Here is a 19,459-nt window from a genome sequence, read left to right on the forward strand (position 1 = left end):
AGAATAGGAGGTGGGAAGTGTTAATAAATCTTGGACTCCAAAGTTGCTCTCCGAAATTCAGGTTTGCTCTCTTAAATTCTTTAGGGATCAATTCAGTGAAGTCTTTATCTGGTTTACTCTCTTCCTTCTTAATTAAAAAAAGAAAACAAGGATACCCTTAATCTGTTTTTCCAAATGCCATCATCTTTGTATGGTTATAATGGGTTAATTTGTGGTCCTCAAACATCAAAAGTTGTGTTGGAGTTTTTTCTGTGCTTCTGGTGCTGGAGAGGGGTCTGTTCAGTGTTGAAGTGGTGTAAATCCCACTGCCCCAACACCTCGGTGTGGTGAGTGGTGTAATGAATTCTACCGTGGAAGAATACGGAAAGGAGAAAATGACCCTTCAGGAGTGCAAAACCAGGCCCTAATGTTAAATTAGGGGCAAGTGGGAGGCTTAACAAAACCATTTAAGCTGACAATGCCAGGTAGAGTTCCTTGTTTGGTTGCCTGGGGATTTGGACCCATGTTTACCAACACTGAAACTTGCACCATAAATGATTCAGTCTGTGCGTACTTTATTTAGTTTTTAAGCAACTGAAGTATTAAATATCAAAACAGATCATGATTTTTTTCAGTCAAAATAACAAAGGAGAGATTTAGGGTATATTAGAATAGAGTGAGGCTAGCTAAAGCCCAGTTCTTTGTGGGCGAGTATCCATATTGCACCCCAAAGCACTTAACACCAGCAAGGTGAGATTTGGCAGTCCTGATACAGAGGCCAAGAATTGAATTGATGTGGGAAACTGAGCTTTCACTCCGCCCCCAAGGTGGTCGTGCCAGGGAGCAGCGATGGCATCGTGTCTGGGCTACACTGGGGAAATCTGATGTTGCCTGTCTCTTTATGCTATCTGCTCCAGCTTCTTTGTATGGGAGATCTTTGGAGCTTGCAGCAATCAGGAAAGTAAATTAAAAATCCTGGCCCTCTTTGAGAATGTATCTTCCTGAAACTGCTACAGGTCTGTCCTATCCCTCCTTATTCCCAGTGAGTTCAAAGCAAAATAAGGCTTCTGTTTGATTCCTCCTCCCTTAGAAAGAGAAAAAGGAGAATCCGAACCGAGGAAATGTGAATCCGCGGAAAATCAAAACCCGGAAAGAAGAGTGGGAGAAGCTGAAAATGGGACAAGAATTTGTTGAGTCAAAGGACAAACACGGTCCTGCTGGGTAAGCAAGTCTGGGGCTCTCTGTTCAGCTCCCTGGCGAGGGGGAGCGGGCGGGCGTTGTTGATTGTAATGCAGTTCACCCTGCTCTGCAGCTTCTCCAGATCCGCGGCACAGTGCGGATCGATACTGCCACTAATCAGATTCTCCAAAGTAAATCCATCTGCTGATTTAAAATTTGCTAAATAAATCAGGGAGCTACACGGTTTGAACAAGGTGGCAGGAACAGCTTCAGTAGCAAGTCTGCTCTCGGCTGCCTGTCTTGTGGGCACAGAAGTGTTGAGAGCTTTGGCTCCCTACCCCATCGCGGTGCCCTTCCCCTCACACCTAGCCTCTGGGCCTTACGCTGAGGAGCGGGGTGGCATCGCGGTGCTATTGTGCGATTGCTTTGTTACATTTCACAAATGGCTCTTCACACCCTAAAGTTGAAGCGGGGGCTGTCCCCATCCAAGTATTTCAAGCTACAGATCTCTCTTTAGCGCTTCTGGCTTGGGAATTCATTTAACTTTTGACACCAGCGAGGCTGGAAGCAGACCGAATTCCCCACAATGCACTTCTTGCTTGCTCGCTCCTTGCAGCTTCCTTTCATATAAGAAAAATCTCTCTTTAAATCACACTCTCCAGCTAAAAATAAAACTTGCTTTTAGTTTAATAGGAGAGCAGGTTTGGTTTCTAGCAGAGGAATTGAGCAGCACAACAGCACCATTTTCTTGCTCCTCTCTTTTCTTGTGTAAGCATGTTCATGCATTTGAATTTCCTTGAGGTCCAGAGCCCCCAAGAATGGGGTGGTTCCACCACCCCACAGTGAGATGAGCTCATGGAAAGTTGAGAGTGATCTCTTCCTTCAGTACTATTTCAGCTCTGGATGCTTGCTTTTAATGGCATCGCTGTTTCTTGGGTGATTCTTGATATTTTATTCTCAAGCTTATTTTTTGGCATCTTTAAGCACCTCTTTTTTTTTTTTTTTTTTCTTTTTTGTCACTGATGATAGCCAATGTAACTGGGAGTCTTTCAAGGCCAAACTGGTCAAAATACACTCTTATAAATGTGGCTTTCTATAATCAAATGTTAAGAAACCTATTTTTTATTTTGGTGTTTTCTTCTTCATTAAAACATATACCCATGCTGTTCTGGTGTGCGGTAGCAATAAACAAACATGGGAGCATCTGGGCAAATTCTAGCCAAAGAATTATGCAGAGCAAATTAATACAGCTGTACGTGATTCTTCATCCAGGATGCTTTGAGAAATGGAGACCTTTTTCTTTTTTTCTTTTTTTAAAAAAAAATGTTGCTTTAAGGTTTAGTTCTGTGTGTCCTGTTGTGGTGGTTGATAAGGTCCCACCTAAAGGCGGGTCCCACTGTGCTGGGAAAAGCCATTCCTGCTAGAAAACCTCATTTCTAAATCTTGCAGGTTGATCTATTGGTGGTTGAACTGCTGCACAGTTGTTTGTTGTAACCCTTCCAGGAGGCAAAGCTCTCGCGAGTGAGGGGAAAAATGAGCTTTAGACATTGCCTTGAACTCTTTAAATAAATTGCTTGTCTTGCTTTCACTCAGGTACCCCTCTAACATGGTGTATCAGAATGGCAGCATCGGTTCAAACGAAAGCATGGACGTGAACTGCTACCCGCCACCGCCGCAGACTGACTCTATTGTGCCACCACCTCCTTCATTCCCAGATGACAGCCTGCCTCCACCCCCGGTGGAATTTAGGTAAGCCTACGGGATCCCTTCTGTCACCAAGGAGTAGTAGGTGGTGTAAAAGGATGACATGAGACAGGCTGAGATAGTTCAGCATAACTTCCTGACGGGTGTTGTATGGGAACCAGAATGCTCCTGTCTGGAGGGGAAGTGCAACTGCAGGCAGGGACAGAGGCACAGGCAGCGCAGCTCTCCGTAAATCCCAGCCACCGTCGTTGTTCCCCTCCGGAAGGGGAGAAGGGGCTTGGGCGAGAACTAGAGCAGGCTTGTCTCACCTTCTAGAGGAGCGGGGTCCCAGTTAATGGTCTGGCTCCACTGCATGGGTTTTCCAGTGCAGTTTTTCCAGAGCATGTAGACTTACGTTCCTGATGGAGCTGTGCAGCGAACGGCTTCTTTCACCTCTGTTTTTTGTTACCCTTTTCCCTGTGATCTTTGACAAATGCACAACGTGAGTGCTGAAGATGCAGATGTAGTTAAATTTAAAGGACTTGAGCACACCAGCTGGCTTCTTCCCCAAGACTTCAGCACAAGTTCAGGGCAGCTGCTTTGTACTGGATGAAATGGTGACTTCCAGTCACCTCTAGAGATGAGAACTATGGTCTAGCAGTGGCTCAAGACACGAAGGGGGAAACAAGAGACTAGCTCTTTTTTTTTTTTTTTTTTTTGTTAAAGGCAGTAAAACAGATTCAAGAGTAACAGGAGGAAGTATGTCTGATATAGGACTGCGTTAGCTTGTCTCCCATCTTATCCAAAGACAGCAATGCTGCAGAAAAGGCTCTTCTGATGTGTCAAAGAAACCAAGCACTCCACTCTGCAGCATGTTCCTCTAGGGCAGAGCGGAAACGAGCTTTCAGATGAAGCTTACACTGCCTTATGCAGCTGCTCAGATCTCTGCCTAGCCACAGAGATCTCCCCTCTCTGCTTTTGTTTGGTGGTTGTTTTTTAAAGAACCCTGGGAGCCAAGTTTGATCTCCAGTAGTCTGTCTTGGATCAGCACTGTGCACTGTTAAAAATTGTGATGTTTTTGTGGCAAATGTGCCTTATATTTCTGTCTTACCGTGGAAGGAGATGTCAGTTTAGGGCTTCCTTTACACGTACGTAGGATATTAATGGTATCTTATGGGCAGTAGTGTTTTCTGGTATAAACATAGCTTCCATAAATGGGAGATTTGGTCGCTCCTAGATTGGTGTTTTCCTTAAGAGTGTGTTGGGTTTCCACGTCTTCCTCTTCACTCCCCACGGCGAGCTATGAGACATGGCTGCTGCGCTCCAGCTCTGCGCCATGGAATCCGGTGAAGAGATCTGCTCCTAGCAGGTGCTCAGAGCATATGCTTTCCTGGCGCACCCACCAGTCCTTGTGCGATTTATCACGGTAGACATCCCTGCTTGGCATGTCATGAGTCTGACCTCAGCGTGGAGGGGTAGTGGCTTGTGTTGCTGCAGGAGCTCTTAAGCCAGGAGGCTGCTCTGAGCTCAGACGTGCCTGGCCTCTGGTGGAGAGGTGAGATGGCTCATGTTCTTGTCAGCCTGGGAGATGGGACAGATGATAGCATTTCTGCCAGTCCCCAGAAGCTTTCCTTTGTTCTGGTGGGGTAGGCCAAAAGAAACACTGCGAGGGAACTAGAACCGAGGAGTCGGTCTCATGGAAACACCAGTTAAAGCTGGAACTTAGATGTTTGTCTGGACTGCAACACACACATGATTTGCATTAACGTTGAGATTGTACAGTCTGCTCTGGCCTCACAGCTTTACTTCTTTCTCTCTCTCTCTCTCTCCTTCTGTTGCAACAGCTACCCTGTAGACAACCAAAGAGGTTCTGGTTCTGGAGGGACCAAACGATCCAGCCTGGTTAGCCCGAGTCACCCGCCACCAGCTCCTCCGATCGGCTCCCCCTCAGCAGCCAGGCCGGGCTTTGCTCCCCCTCCGGCACCTCCTCCGCCACCCCCGCTGATGGGAGGCACCCCCCCTCCACCACCTCCCATGGGCTTCCCTTCCCCGGGAACCCCCCCACCACCCTCGCCCCCTTCTTTCCCTCCTCACCCCGAGTTTGCTGCCCCACCGCCACCCCCGCCGCCTCCAGCAGTCGAATATGCCAGCGTGCTCCCACCTCCGCTGCCGCAGCCAGGCGGTGGGAGTGCTCCACCTCCCCCTCCGCCACCACCGCCTCCGGGCCCACCGCCGCTGTCTTCCAGTGGCCTGGATGGTCCCCCACCCCCTCCTCCACCCTCAGACACCTCCGCCTCCAAGCCCAAGTCATCCTTGCCTGCCGTTAGCGATGCCAGGAGTGATCTGCTTTCAGCTATTCGTCAAGGTAAGGTTTTGTTTCAATACCAACTTTGCCTCTGGAAAAACCCCACGGTATCCAAGCGAGAGCACGTGGGAGCCGTCTCATGAGCAGTGGTGTGACTGCCTCGCTGCTTGAGACCCGTCCCTTGTGGTCCCTCCTTGTCTGCACACCCTGATGACAACTTCACGTGGTTTTATGGCTCCGCCTGCACCTTTGGAGAGACACGGCAGTGCTGGAATTGCCGTGGTCCAGGTTTTGCGAGTGGATTGAACAGCAGTGGTGTGTTAACCCCTCAGAGGAGCACGGAAACGATTCGCTTCCCATTCCACCTGCCCACCCAGCCTGTCTTGGCTGTCATTCACCATCAGTGTTATCCCACAGCGTGTCCAATACTCGCTGGCAGAGGACAGGCTGCCTTGTTCAGAGGATTGTGTCAAAGGGATGGCTGCTCGGGAGATTTCAGTGTGACCAAAGCTTTTGCATGATCCCCTCCGTTGCCTTCTTCCCAACAGGCTTCCAGCTCCGCAAGGTGGAGGAGCAGCGGGAACAGGAGAAGCGGGACGTTGTGGGCAATGATGTGGCAACGATCCTGTCACGCCGCATCGCTGTGGAGTACAGCGACTCTGAGGACGACTCTTCGGAGTTCGATGAGGACGAATGGTCGGATTAACCACCGTCCCATCTCCTTCTTCCCCTTCTCTCCTGGGTTAACATCTTAAAGAATCGTGTGGCCAAACCTTCCACCACTTCCTTTTTCATCCCGTAACCAAAGATGTGCCAAGGGTTTTCAGACAACCAGCAGCATATCTCCCCTCTCCCTACCCCTCCGGCTTTGGCAGGACTTTGTGCTCTGCCTTTCCAAAAGGTCTCCTCACGGACGCTGAGGATGTGGTGTTGGGATTTAGCTGGAGGGGCTGTAACGGTTGCTTATTTAAAAGAGAGCTAAACCTCCAGATTCTTGATGCCACCAGGCAGAGCACATATAAACCCTCCATCCTGAGGGATTTTTAAAGTAAAGATGGATGATCCTGTTGCGGCCGCGTGGCCTTTCAGATGAAGGACATTTTCAGCTAGTTTTCTCATTGCAAAAGCAGACGGTTGATCTGATGGCGCTTCCTTTCCAGTGAATACTGGTAGTGCTGCAAGAAAATGGGCTTTAAATGTCAGTTCTCTGCTGCATCCCACTGTCAAATAATCAGGTTTTGGCAACAGTGCACAATTCTTTCCCCTCTGACCCCCTAGTGTTATTTCGAGACTACCCTGCATGGGATGCGCTTCCTGGCTCTAGGGCTGTGGAGTGCATTGGGTGCAATGTGAGGAGGGACTTATTTTATGTTAAAAGCTGCCTTTACCTTCCTCAGATCTCCTGGACTGCTTTGCCAAGTCTGCCAAAGGAGACTTGCACAAAGGGGTGCAAAGCCAGGGTAGAACAGTTGCTCGCTCTCCTGCTTCTGGGAGAGCAGAGCCACTGCCCCACTGAGACACATCTGTGTGGTCAGCCCTGAGCGGTGGCGAAACTCTGCTTTGCTGATTTCTCCAATTCATGCTGAGAGTGTGTTTAAAAAAGAAACAAAACAAAAAAAAAAAGTGCCTAGAGCAGGGAGATGGTGTGGGGAGGGGTTCTCTGAACATCAGGCACTTCGATCTTTGGCCTGTTCGGGGCAATGCTGCAGTCAGTTTGAAGAGGTGCTTTTTCTAGCAGGGTGACCGTACTTTTTTGCACAGGGACTTGAGTAGCAAAAAATGCTGGTATTACCTTTGCTTCCTCCTCCCCTCCACCTGTGGAGGGGAGTCTGTGTGCCTAAACATCTTGTGTGTGAACTGAGTTGCCCATCAGTTACATCAGACCTAACCTATGTTGTTTCTATAATTTTGTTGTTATAATTCATTAGTTAATTTTAAGAAAACGTTTCTTCTCCTCACTAACCTATGAAATCCCAGGCTGCTCGCTATGGATACAGTACTGGCAGGGGGAGAAAATGGTGAACTTGAACTAGATGACCTAGGTTTTATTGCTTTTTTTTTTTTTTTTATATTACCTTACATAGAACATAAGCATATCTTGGAAATCTAGAAACAAACACCCCCAGTGCTACAGATGTGCTTTCGGTATTTTAATTGGGACATGGCTCTCCGTCAGGGTCACGCAGGAAAGCAATTCCAAAGCCTTTTGGAGACTGTGGGTCCAGCTGTTGCAGGGTGGGACCAGCTGCATGTCCCATTAAGACCAACTCTCCAACCTCTTTGCCTTTCTATTGTAAAGTATTTTGCCAGCCTGTGCCTGTTCTTTCTTCTCTGGCTTGCCTCGTTTAATGATGTTGCTGATACCTGGAACGCCAGGCCCAGCCCGAGGCTGCCAGGTTGCTGAAAATCCTTCTCGGGGTTTGATTGATGGCTTCAGTTTGTGCCATTGAGTTCTTACTGATTTCTTGTGTGTGTGTGTGCGTGTGCATTTTTGATCTCGGACAGAGCAGATGATGGCCTGGAGGATGGGCTTTTCAGGGGTGCGGATCAAGCTGAGATCCAGTGCGACCCTGAGAGATTTCCTGGACCGCTGCACCATCAGATTTTTGTCTGCAAATCAGCTGCTAGGCAGGATGCAAAGGGCGTAGACGGTGAGGCATCCCGATGGGCTGGGAACGTCTGAGCCGTGCTTCTTCCAGGTTCTGGAAGAGGGAACAAACCCCTCGAGTGCCAGTGAGCCATCGTGCAGTGGAGGGACTTGGAAATGCAAACTGATTATTGCTGCAAGCTGGGTAAGGGGGGCTAGAGGAGAATCGCTGCCTCTTGTTTTTCTGCTCTTTCTGTAAGCATCCTCCTCTGGCTTCTCTCGGAGACAGGTTCCTGGGGACAACGGACCTTTAAGCTAACCCGGGTTGACAGCATTATCACACAGGGAAGCGAGGAGCTCGCAAATGCCAAACCTGGGTTAATTTTAAATTGCCTTAACTAGACTTGGCCCCTGTTGGGAAAGGGGAGCGAGTATTCCTGTCATGTAAAATACAGAAAAGTGCCATATTCCCCGTGCCCCAGCTGGATGGGCTGTCAGGCAGGGCCGTGCCTCGGGGCGTTAGGGACACGGTTGCCCCACCGCTGCCTGTTGCACAAGGATGCTGTGTGGGCGATCTGGCATGGCCACGGGTGGAGTCGGCTCCTCCGACTGCCTCGCCTGCTTGCAAGGCCCTCCTGGCAGCGGGAGGGACGCTGCTTTGTCCGTGCAAGCCTGCTGTAACCACCCTCTGCTTTCAAACTCGCATCCCGAGGTAAGAAAACTGCTGGATCCTAAACAGAAGGGTTGTGGACAGGTAGGGAAGGCTGGTTGTTTTCTTTTTAAATCTCCTTTGATTGCAAAAAGGAGTGGTATGCGCCTGGCGTGGAGATCCCTGAGAAACAACTGGTGTAAAGCGACCGTCTTAAGAGTATCGTTGCAAAATCGCAGAGCACTGGGCCACCAAGTAAGCTTAATATTTCTTAAACCAGTAGGGGAAGAGGAGAGGTGCCAAAAACAACCTTTGCAAGACAGAGCAGCTGTGCTGTAACTGCAGGGCTGCTGCCCCATGTAGACCGAGGGCCTGTGCTGGACTCCCCTGCCATCTTTGTCGTTTTTGTCTTAACTTACTCCTTCCTCCCCTTTTTCCACACGAGGCTGGGTTGAACAGCACGGCGGGCGAACCTCAAGCATTTCAGAAAGCCAAAAGCGAGAGCTGGCAGCTGGGGTCCTACCCGGGAGGAGCCCCCGTCTTTCCATTCCAGCCCGACTCGTGTCCGTATGGAGACGCAGAGCCGGAGCAGCCATTTCACCCGGCCTGGGAAGCCGTTTGCTCGGGGCGTGCAAGTATGGGCAGGCCGCCGCTGCCTTCCCCTTCCCGGCGCCGCGCTCCTGGTTAAACATTCTCCCGGTGTCCTCGCCCGCAGTGCTTGGCTGCTGCTCCCGGCAGCCTCTCCCCCGCCACCCCCCTTCCCGCGCTCGCAGGGAAAGCCTCGTCCCGGCTCCCCGGGCTCAGCCTGGAGCCTCAGCCGCAGTCGGTGACCTTCACTGCTTTCTCCTCTCCTTATCAGGCCCAAAGCACCAGACCAGATCCAGGGAAAGGGGTTCCTGGAGGTCCCACATGGCATAGAAACTGTGCGGAGTGTCGTTTCAGGGAAAGGATATATTATTTTTACTTTTTTTTTTTGGTTTTCAGTCCATGAACTTATTTAACGTGCCTCTTTTGAAAGTACCTGCCCTTGACGGGCTCCGGCGGGGAGCGGGCTGGCAGGGCCTCGCGCGGGGCAGATGCAGCTGCCCTGGGTCAGGTTTCATTGCTGTTGGATTTCGGGGGGGGCTTTCTTCTCTTCCTTTTTAAACAAAGCCTTGAAGTGGGAAGTGGATCCGATGGTTTTTATTACTGTATTAACATTCATTTTAATTCATTTCAGAAACTAACCCATTTTTCTTCCTGATTAGAATGTCATAGAATTAGACGAGCTGTAACCCTCCTAAAGTGCCTTATTTTCCTACATGATATAAATATATTTATAAGAATAATTATTCCACTTGTATCTTAGGGGTTTATTGCTGAGCAGAAGATGTGGTGGGAGGAGAGAGGGGAAGTGCCCTCGGAGGACCCAGCCCCGCTGGGGGTCGGAAGGGTGATGTTTGACGGTTACTCTCAGGGTGCAGGGGGTTACTCACTTCAGACCAAAGGAGTTTCAGCAGTGAAACTCTGCTTAGATTTAAAAAAAAAAAAAAAAAAAAACAAACCACACACACAAAAAACCCCCAACTCATGAGCAAAATACTGTAGACTTGTTTGGTTGTTCTCACCCCTGCAAAATAAACACTGATGGCCAGACTCTGCCGCCTCGTGTGTGCGGCTGCAGCGGGTGTAAAGCTGCTGCTGCCGGGGGAGCGGGGCTGGGGCCGGGGCCGTACCGGTGCAGACTCGCTGCCTTCCCCGTTCCCCTGTAACGTCTGTCTGTGCTTTGCCCTGTCAGTCGCTGTGTAAGCCAGGCTTTCCTGCTGCTTTCTTTTTGTTTTATAATCAGCTCCGTAACCCCTGGATGAAGATCCCAGTTGCGAATTTTTTTTGTAATGTACATGTAAAAAAAAAAAAATTTGAGATAATTTTTTGGATCCTTTTTTAAAACGGTAAACTTGATAAAACCTTTCTATCCAATCGGTGCCTGCGTGTGTTACTCCGGGCGTGTGTTGGGGGGGCTGCAGTGTGGTCCTTCGCACACGGAAGGTGGGCGGAGGGGCTGCGGCCGCTTCGCGTGTGACTTCACAGGAGCACGGGATGGTGCTGGGCTACGTGAGCGGCTCGTGCCTGTGCAACTTGTAGTAGCGCATCTTGGGGGGCTGCTGGGGTGTCACTTGGGGAGCCTGGCTCCCTTCGGTGTTTTGTTGAGGCCCCCTGAGCTGTGTCCTGTCTGCAGGTGCCGGGGCAGAGGGATGGAGAAAGCCAGCGGGTCCCAAACCGTCTGGCAAACACCATCCGCGCCAAAGCCTCTTCCAGTACCAAAGTGCAGCCGTGCCCGGGTGGGTTGAAGATTATCGATGGTGGTGGTTAGTGCTGCCTGCGGTGGGCAACGGCGCCAAGGAAGCGCCTTCCAGGAGGAGCCACCGGCCTCTGGTGTGTGCTCCCTGCCATACGAAATGAGCCTGTGCTCCATCTTGCAAGAGCAGAGCCGCTGCAGCTGGGGTGGGAGGGGGCTGCTTCTGCTTTTTTGCCTCCATTTCAGCTGCTCAAGGTCCCTTCTGCAGTTAATCTGCCTGCCCCCAGCCGCAGCAGCGATGGCTCCTGGCCCTGTTCTCAGGTGCCTTGTCTGGGCTTGGTACGTGAGCCTGTTGTGCGGGTGTATTTTCGTGCCGGTCGGTGGAGAGCAACAAAAGGATCCGTCCCTGCTGCTCCTTGTCCCTGCTTTTACTGCGAGCTTTGCTCTGCCAAATTCCCTTGGCTTCTTGGAGACACCCGTGCGCTCGCTCTGCAGCGCTGTGCCTTTCTTGGCTGACAATAGTCCCTGGCTGCAAAACCTCATTAGATTAATTGGCCTTGCCAGCTTCTGAACAAGCAAGCCCTTTAGTCGTGCTGGGGCACAGAGGGCAGGGGAAGGAGGGATCTCTTGGGCTTCCACACTCCCTGCTGCTGCGTGTCCCGGCTCTTGGCTCCAGCGTGAATCCGGGATGTCTGGATGGGTGCGGCTGTGGCTAGGACTGACTTGGTGCCTCTGCTTTTTTAGGGTACCAGCCCTTGAAAGTCATCTTTGGGAAGGGGGGGGGTGGTGTATGGGTGAGTGTCGTGCTGGTTTACTCCCCTAAAAGACAGGGAAATCTCAGTCCCAGATCTGCTTTCCCGGGCAGCTTGCCTGCCCGCAGCGAGGAGACCACAGGCCCCTGCGCTTTGTCCTCTGCCAGCAACCCACGGAGCCGGGGGAGCTCCTGGAGGGCGAGGACCCCCCCTCCGCTGCAGGTCCCTAGCCCGGGGTTTAGCTCAGTGCAGGGAGGAGAAGCCCAGCAGCGGGCTCAATCCTGTGCTGGTGCTGCCGCAGCCGCAGCCCTTTCCGTGAGCAGCAGTTTCCAATGGAGGAGCTGCTGCAGCTGGGGCAGTCTCTGGGGCTCGGCTGTGCCTCTGCGCTCTGGCCTTGGCCCCAGCCTTTGATGTGTTTGCCTGTCTGTCTCCTCCATGGGGCTCGGCACCAGATCACAGCTGGCCGGGCTCCGGCTTCACAGGAGCCCCTGTCTCCAAAGACCTATTTAATTTTCTCCTTCAAGGTGGTGTTAGCAACACCCAGAAGATGCTGCCGGCTGCCTTGGACGAGTGGGCTGCGTGTCCTTTCCACCACTGACGTCAGCTTCTCTCCCTTAATTCCCCCTCTGGGACCCAAGCGAGTGCAGGCGCTGCCAGCTCTGATCAGCGTTAACAGCCTGCTCTCCCAGTGTGTGGCAGCGCTCTGCCGTGCCAATGTCACCCCCGACTCGCGCTGCCTGCCTTAGCCAAGCAGCCATGGGTGGTGGGAGAGCACTACCCTCTTCCAACTCCCCGGGAAGGGCCCGCTGCCAGCAGAGAGTCCCCATTTCTTGCACGTAGGTGTGCTGAGATGGCAGCTCAGCCCCTGTAGAAATGGCTGACTCCTTCTCTCTCGCTCTCTTTCTGCCTTTTTTTTTTTTTTTTTCCCTCCTCCCTGCCTTTGCTGTTGCCTACGCGGTTGTGTGGGGAAGGCAATCGGCTCCCGTGCTGCGGATGGCTTTATCTGTAACTCTTCCATCTGCTCACAGCAGCTCACAAATAACCACGGGGTGCCAGAGGAATTATGTATTTGGAGCTCAAGTTTCTGCAGTCTGGCAGGGCAGCAGCTCTGCGCTGGGCTCATCCGCTCCCGCAAAGGCCAGCGCCTGCATGTGGAGGGCTTAAGGCAGCCGGCGCGGAGCTGGGGCTGCGGCCAGGGCCAAATTACTCTCCCCAGCGCTGTCTCTAGGCCAGGTTGAGTTAGACAAAGCCCCAGCCCTGAGCCAGCGTGGGAGCCCGCTCCTCTGCGAGCTGCCATGGGGGAGCAGAGGGTGCTGCCACCCCGGGGTCCCTACACCCCGGCCAGGCACCCAAAGGGGCGTGAAGCTGCTTTCTGCATCGGCTGTTGCTGAGCTGGGAGGCTGCAGGGAGACAGACCCGCTTTCCACCCTCCCGCTTGCTGTGTCCCACCCAGAGTAGCACCTTGGGACGAGCTCTCTTCCCTGGGGAGCACCGGCCGATGCCTCCTGGAGCCGCGGCTCCTGTGGTGGCCGGAGCCGATGCTCCGCAGCCCGAGCCATACCGGGAAATGCCTCCTGCTGCCTTCGGCATTTGGTAAAACGCTTACGAGCAAGGCCGCGTTTTCTTCATTTCCTGCCTGCTCCTGCTTCCAAGGAAACAAAATCCCCCAAGCCAGGGCTGAGGTTTCTCATTTTAAATGTAACCCAGGCCAATAACCAGAGCTGCTCAGCCCTCCCCATGGCCCGATGTTCCCAGCCCGCCCACCCCCCCCACGATGGTGCAGGGAGGATGTTGGGGCTTGTGCTCCCTGCTGGGACAGACCCATCATGGGCACCCCAGTAAACCACTGGGAGCAGAGACCCGGCCCTGGGGTGTGGTGTGGGCGATGGGCAGCTCTTGGCTCTGCCCCAGGCAGGTCAGTCGGCGTTCCAGGCGCTGCTGGGAGGCTTTTGGGGTAGCATTGACCTCCCTCCGTCCTCCAAGCTGGCAAAGCCCCCCTGGTTTTGGCACCAGGGTGAGGGGAGGGAGGGCTCTTGCCTGGCAGGGCCCAGCCCTGGCTTTGCTGAGGCTGCTGCCAGCGCTCTCGCCCAGTGTCCCTGCTCCCGGCAAGGTGGCAAAGGGCTTGGAGCTGTAACCGAACCCGGCTGCTGCCAACGGGGCAGGGGCTGCTCGCAGGGAGCAAAACCTGCCCGCAGCCCCATGCCCTCACTGCAGCGCAGCCAGGCTTCAGAGGCAAGAGGCTGCCTGTGGCTTACAGCATCTGCTGGGAGCCTCAGTGCCGGGCAGGGGGTGCCTGGGGAGGGCTGGGCCTGCCAGATGTGTGTGCACAGCTGGGGTGATGCTGTGCCCACGCCTTTATCCCACTCACAGCCTCTTAGCTCATATTTTAACCCCAAAGCTGGGCCCTCAGTCCCCCCCGAGCCTCTCCTGCACATCAGCGGCGTGGGGGTGGCTGCTCGGCACTCGGGCGCCTTCTTGGACGGATTTGACTATTTTTTATACCTCCGCTTTCTGCATCTTTCTCCACCAAAAAAGGGAGCAGGCTGGGCCCTGCTGCGGGCTGTTTATCTCCCCCCTCAGTGCCGCCTGCTCCGTCCCCCAGAGGCCTGGAGCAGCGGGGAACGTCTCCGGACTCGCTGGTGTGCCGAGAGAGCAACCAGCACGGCGGCAGGGTTGGGGTCCCGGCTTCCTCCAGCCCCTCTGCTCTCCTCATCCATCCTGGCAGGAGGGAATCGGACACAGGTAGGAGCCGGAGGGTGCGTTTCCCAGTTGGGAAGCCGCACGCTGAGCCATGGCCACCGTGGTGTCTGGTGACAGCAAGGGACGGGACTGCGAGGGGTGACGTTCTCAGGGGACCCACGGTGGTGGGTATGAGGGCTCAGCGCAGCCTCCAACTCCGAGGGCTCCCCAAGTTGCTGCTCGTGGGGGGAGCCAGGCGCAAGCAGCCCCTTGGCCTCACGTGGTGTGATGCAGCTGGGTTGGGGTGAGCCCACAGCGACAGCCCAGCATCAAATCCCACCACAACCCCCCTGCCAGGAGCTGGGGGCTGCAGCCCTGTGCCCACCCCTCCCTGAGGGGGGTCCCAGCACACCTGCATGGTGCTGCCTTTATGCCACATGCTTGCACACCCTGCAACAACCCCCACCGTGTCACCCTGCCCCCCGGGGAAGGGACAGGGACCCCAGGGAGCAGGAGGGACCGACTGGGCTTGCCCACCGTGGAGAACCAAAGGGGCTGTAGCTGCTCCCTCTGAAGACATCAGCAGGGGAAACACAAGGGAGAGAAAAGCTATTTAAGCTGCTGTACGATGTTGACATAAGAACAACCAGGTATAAACTCCCCCTGAATAAAGCAGGGCTGGGAATTACAGGATTTTTCACTGCTGAGGGAGGTGGGCTCAGGAATTATTCCCTGACTGAGGGATGGAGGGACCTGAGCTCAGCCCTGGGCCATGACAGATGTCTCCAACCCCCCCAGCTTTGCTCCTTTCCCCCTGGCTTAACAGGGGGAGCCCCAAATTCCCCAACCCCCTCCCCAGCGCTGAGCCCAGCCCCTGGAGAGCAGGATACGTCGCTCTGTGAGTCCTTCAGCCTCTCCCCAGCCCCATCTCCCCTCGACGCTTGCTGCCATAACCCCTTTCCAGCGCTCAGCTCGGCCGAGAAGTGGAAGGAAAATGTTTTATTTCCTTTGCAATAAACAGCACCAACCCTCCAGGCTGCCACCAGGTCCCCGAGCCCAAGGTGAAGCCAAGCCTTGGGGGCCGGCACGCATCCTGCACCGCCCGCGCCGCAGCACCCAGCCAGGCTCCGGCTGCTCTTCAGCCCTGGGCTCTGCCACATCCCGGCGTGTCTGCGGATGCACAAATGCCTGTAAGAAACCTGCTGCTCCCTGACTGGGATGGGCAGGGGCACGGGGGGCTCTCGGGGCGCAGAGCCCTGCTACCGGAGGGGACGAGCTGCCCTAATTAGCTTTTGCCATCGTTAACCCTGCCTTCCCTGGGACGAGCGCTGCATGCAAACAGCAACAGTGGCCATCCCAGACTCTATTTGTGGGGTGGCTCTTGCAGTGCGGGCACCTCAGTGAGGGGGGGCCTGGGCAGAGCCCTGAGCCCCCCCTGTGCCACCTTCCCCCGGAGAGGGACTGGGGTGCAGGCAGCTTGCCCGTGATCTTGCTGCGATGGAGGCAGCAATAACAGCACAAGGCTGGATGCAGCCCCTCTGCCTGCTGGGTGCAGGGAGGATGAGGATGAGGATGGCCGGGGCCTTCGGTGCTGCTCCCCCGGGGCCGGCTCCTGCTAACAGGATGTGATGGGTGGGGGCAGCGCTGTCGCTTGGGATTTCTTACCCGGGCGCAGGGAAACGGAGCGGGGAGAAGACCCTGCCTGGACTCGGGGTGACCTCAACCTGCTCCCCCCCCGGCCCCAGGAGGCACCATCCCAACCCATCCCCTCCCCAGCATCAAACAGCCTCACCTCGTATCACAAATTACTTTTATTCCCCCCCTCCACGGTTGTAAACAAGAAGCAGCCCCCCCTGCCCCAACCCCTGCTCTGCCGCACCCCACCGAGAGGTCCCCTTCCCAAGGGCCCTCTTCGCAACCATCTCCCCCCCCAAAAAATGTGCAAATCCAGTCCCTGTGCAAAGAAAGGCGTTGGGGGGTGGGGCGACACAGCCCTGGGTGCCATAGTGAGGGGGGGGCAGCACCCAGGGGACCCCCAAGCTGTTGGGTTTGGGGGCACAGAACCTCTGGCAGCACCCTCTGCCCGAAGGCAGCGAGCACTAGAGGGCAGCAAGCCCCAGCGCTGGGCTGGCGGGAGGGCGGCATTAAAATCATATTAAATAATAATTAAAAAGTAATAAATAAATGGATGGACGGCTGGGAGAAGGGGGTGGGTTTAAGTCCCTCCTCCTCCGGCACACGAGTCTCCCCTCCCCTTCCCCAAACGTACAAAATATATTTTAACTATCTGAGGTAAATAACGAGGCTGTAAAAAAAGCAAAAGGGGAGCGAATGTTCCCGGTATCAGCCTCCCTTAAAAAAATAAAGCATCATAAATAGTTTTAAAGAAAATACGAGGATCTCCCCCCTCTCTTTCTCGTGCACACACATAAATATAGATTATATTATGGATAAAAAATATGTTTTTCTCTCCTGTAAATTCAAAAAGTGGAAAAATAGATGAAGAGAAGGGGTTGTACCCAAAAGGACGGGGCTGGGAAGAGCTGCTTGTTTCCGAGAGCTCCTGTGATGTGTCTCTGGCAATGAAAAGGGGAGAGGAAAAAAAAAGAAAAAAAAAAATCCCCCAACTACAATCGGTAAGTGAAAGGTGCAGAGAGGCTGGGGAGGGGAGGACGTGTCAGACGTCACTGGGGGAGCGGGACCGGAAAGGCATGGTGGCGGAGAAGCACCCGCAGCACACGGTCCACAGCACTTTCTGGATCTCCTGGTTCCTGAAGGCGTAAATGACGGGGTTGATCATGGAGTTGTAGGTGGCAGGGAGGAGGGTGACGTAGGTGTAGAGGGCCGGGTAGCTGTAATCCCCCAGGAGACAGTAAATGGCGAAGGGCAGCCAGCACGAAGCAAAGGTGCCCAGGATGACGGCCAAGGTGGCGATGCCTTTTCGGGTGGTGACGTAGTGGGAACTGGCCAGGAAATGTCTCTGGACGGCGATCTGGTGGGCGTGCCGGCAGATGATCTTACAGATCTGCACGTAGAGCTGGAGCATCACCGCAAAGACCATGAAGAAGGAGACGGAGAGGATGATGAGGTGGTTCTTCATCAGGGGCTTGACGATGCTGCAGGCGGAGGGCTCCTTCAGGCAGTTCCAGCCCATGATGGGCAGGAGCCCGTAGCAGATGGAGGCTCCCCAGGTGAGGATCAACATGATGTAAGTCCTGGTGACCGTCCTCTCCGAGTAGTAGGTGAGGGCGTTGTAGAGGGACAGGTAGCGGTCGATGGTGATGGTCAGCAAGCTGCTGACGCTGGCCGTGAAGGAGGTGACCAGGAGCCCCACCGTGAGCAAACTGATCGCCTCCGACGGGATGAAGTAGACAAAGGCAAAATGCAGGACCAACCCCAAACCGGCCAGGAGGTCGGCCGTGGCCAAGCTGCCGATGAGGAGGAACATAGGAGCCCGGAAAGCTGGGGCGTAGAAGATGACCACCACCACCACGGCGTTCTCACAGGAGATAATGGTCCCGGAGATGCAGAGGACGACGTCCCACGGGTTCAAGGCGAGGGGTTGCACCACCGATTCCAGGTCCAAGGAGTCGCCGCTGCCGTTCCTGGCCGCAAACCAGCCCTGCTGGCCTTTGCTGGAGTTGGGGGGCCCTTCCTCCATCATGCTGCCAGAGGCTGACCTGCCGCAGCCGAAAGCAAGAGCAGCCCCCCTCAGCACCCGCTGCCCGCAACGGGCACCCACCCGAGCTGTCCCTGTGCCCCCCAGCCAGGGACAGCCCTGCCTCCCCCCCCCAAAAGTTGTCTCTGGGAGCGGGGGCAGAGCGGGGTGTGTTGAGGGGGTGCTTGATCTTTGCTCCGAGGGGATTTTTCTGGATAAGGTGGTTTGGTTTTAATTCTTTTGCAAGCAAAGAAAAATAAATAAAATAAATATGGGAATAAAGGGGGGGGGGGGGGAACCCCAGCTCAGCCCGCTCCTGCCTGCCTCAGCTGCTGGGGTTGGCACCCTGCATGATTTTGGTGGGTAAATACCGGGGAGCGGGACCGGCCCTGGCTCCCCCCACGCCCCCACCCTCCAAGGGCCAAACTGACGGGCTCCCCAAGCAGAAGGTGATGGGGGTGGCCCTGCTCCCCCGGGACCAGCACCCCGGCGGGGAGAGGCGCCCTCCCAGCCCCACCATGCACCCCCCAAACAGGGGGATCCCCCCCTTGCCTTGGGGGTGGGGGTGTGTGTGCGTCTTCCCCTCCCGCGCCACAAACCCCGGAGCTGAGGTGGGGGGGGGGGGGGGGATGCCCGGCTGCCCCTCACCCCTTTTCCCCCAGCGCTGTGCTTTGCCCGAGCGGGTTCACCCCCCACCCCGGTGTCCGTGTCCCCCTCCCGGTGCCGCTGTCCCCCCCCCCCCCCCGCCCCCCCCGCGGTGCCAGACACTCACCTGCCGGGATGCTCGGCCCGGGCTGCGCTGGGGGCCCGCAGCCATGGGCGCCGCCGAGTTATAGTGACCGAGCCCCGTCGGGGGGGGGGGGGGGGGGGGGGGATGGGGGGTGTGTGTGTGGGGGGTGTGTATGTGTAGGGGGGGGGGGGGGGGGTGACTCACCATCGCTCCCCCCCCCCCCCCCCCCCCCGGTAGCACCGTTCTCCCCGCCGTGACGTCAATACGCGCCGGAGCCAATCAGCGCCCCGCGGAGGCGCGCGCCGCATAGTAATCACGGTGGGGATGGAGCAGCCCATTCATAAAAACAGACATACCCCCCCCCCCAAAAAACACGCCGCCCCCGGGACACCCCCCCTCAGCCCGGGTCCCCCCCGCCCCGTCCTTGCAGGGCCGTGATGCAGAGGAGGGGGGTCCCCCGCCCCCCATTGCAGAGGTTTGGGGGCTCCGCTGGGTGGGGGGTGTGGAGGGGGCGGCCTGAAGGGGGGAAAAGGGCGGGGGGGGAGTGGGTGAAGCTGGATCCTCCCCCGCACAGGCGGGGGTGCGCGGTTCCCCACCCCCCCCGGCGTCCCCGGTGGGTCCGGCTTTCCCACGCGGGGCTGAATAATTCATCGCCCGGAGAAGCGGGAAGGCCTGGCCCGGGGCGGGGGGGGGCTGCGGGAAGGGCGGCTGGACGGGAGCCTTCCTCCCCGGGGGGGGGAGGAGGAGGAGGGAGAAGGCGTGCGCACCCCCGGGGCCCTCCCCCGCCCCGGTTCCTCGCAGCCCGGTGCATTTCCAACCTGCCCCCGCCGCGGCGGGCGAGGGGGGGGGGGGGGGTGGGCAGTCCCGGCCCCGCTGTCACAGCGCGGGGGGGACCGGGCGGGGGTCGGGGGATCGCGGTGCCCCTGGGCACGGCTGCAGCCGCCCCGCCCCGGAGCCCGGCCGGGGGGGGTTCGGCTCGG

General features: G+C 55.8%; 2 protein-coding genes across 3 annotated transcripts in view; one reads left to right on the forward strand and one right to left on the reverse strand.

Annotated features, from left to right (window-relative positions):
• The window catches only part of WASF2 (WASP family member 2), a 33,335-nt gene extending 22,994 nt beyond the window's left edge, over window positions 1–10,341 (forward strand). For both annotated transcript variants that reach the window (XM_074894414.1, XM_074894415.1), the window contains exons 6-9: window positions 1,070–1,200; window positions 2,752–2,907; window positions 4,686–5,206; window positions 5,695–10,341. In XM_074894414.1, the coding sequence (XP_074750515.1) occupies window positions 1,070–1,200; window positions 2,752–2,907; window positions 4,686–5,206; window positions 5,695–5,852 (966 nt within the window). In that variant the 3' untranslated portion in view covers window positions 5,853–10,341. The remainder of the gene's footprint in view (window positions 1–1,069; window positions 1,201–2,751; window positions 2,908–4,685; window positions 5,207–5,694) is intronic.
• A 5,896-nt stretch (window positions 10,342–16,237) lies between these two features.
• On the reverse strand, window positions 16,238–17,873 carry GPR3 (G protein-coupled receptor 3). Its single transcript, XM_074894416.1, has one exon. It carries the CDS (start codon window positions 17,753–17,755, stop codon window positions 16,769–16,771), a length of 987 nt encoding a protein of 328 aa, XP_074750517.1. The 5' UTR covers window positions 17,756–17,873; the 3' UTR covers window positions 16,238–16,768.
• Between the last annotated feature and the right edge of the window lie 1,586 nt (window positions 17,874–19,459).

The sequence above is a fragment of the Strix uralensis genome, chromosome 25 (genome assembly GCF_047716275.1).
Source record: "Strix uralensis isolate ZFMK-TIS-50842 chromosome 25, bStrUra1, whole genome shotgun sequence".
Classification (NCBI taxonomy): Eukaryota; Metazoa; Chordata; class Aves; order Strigiformes; family Strigidae; genus Strix; species Strix uralensis.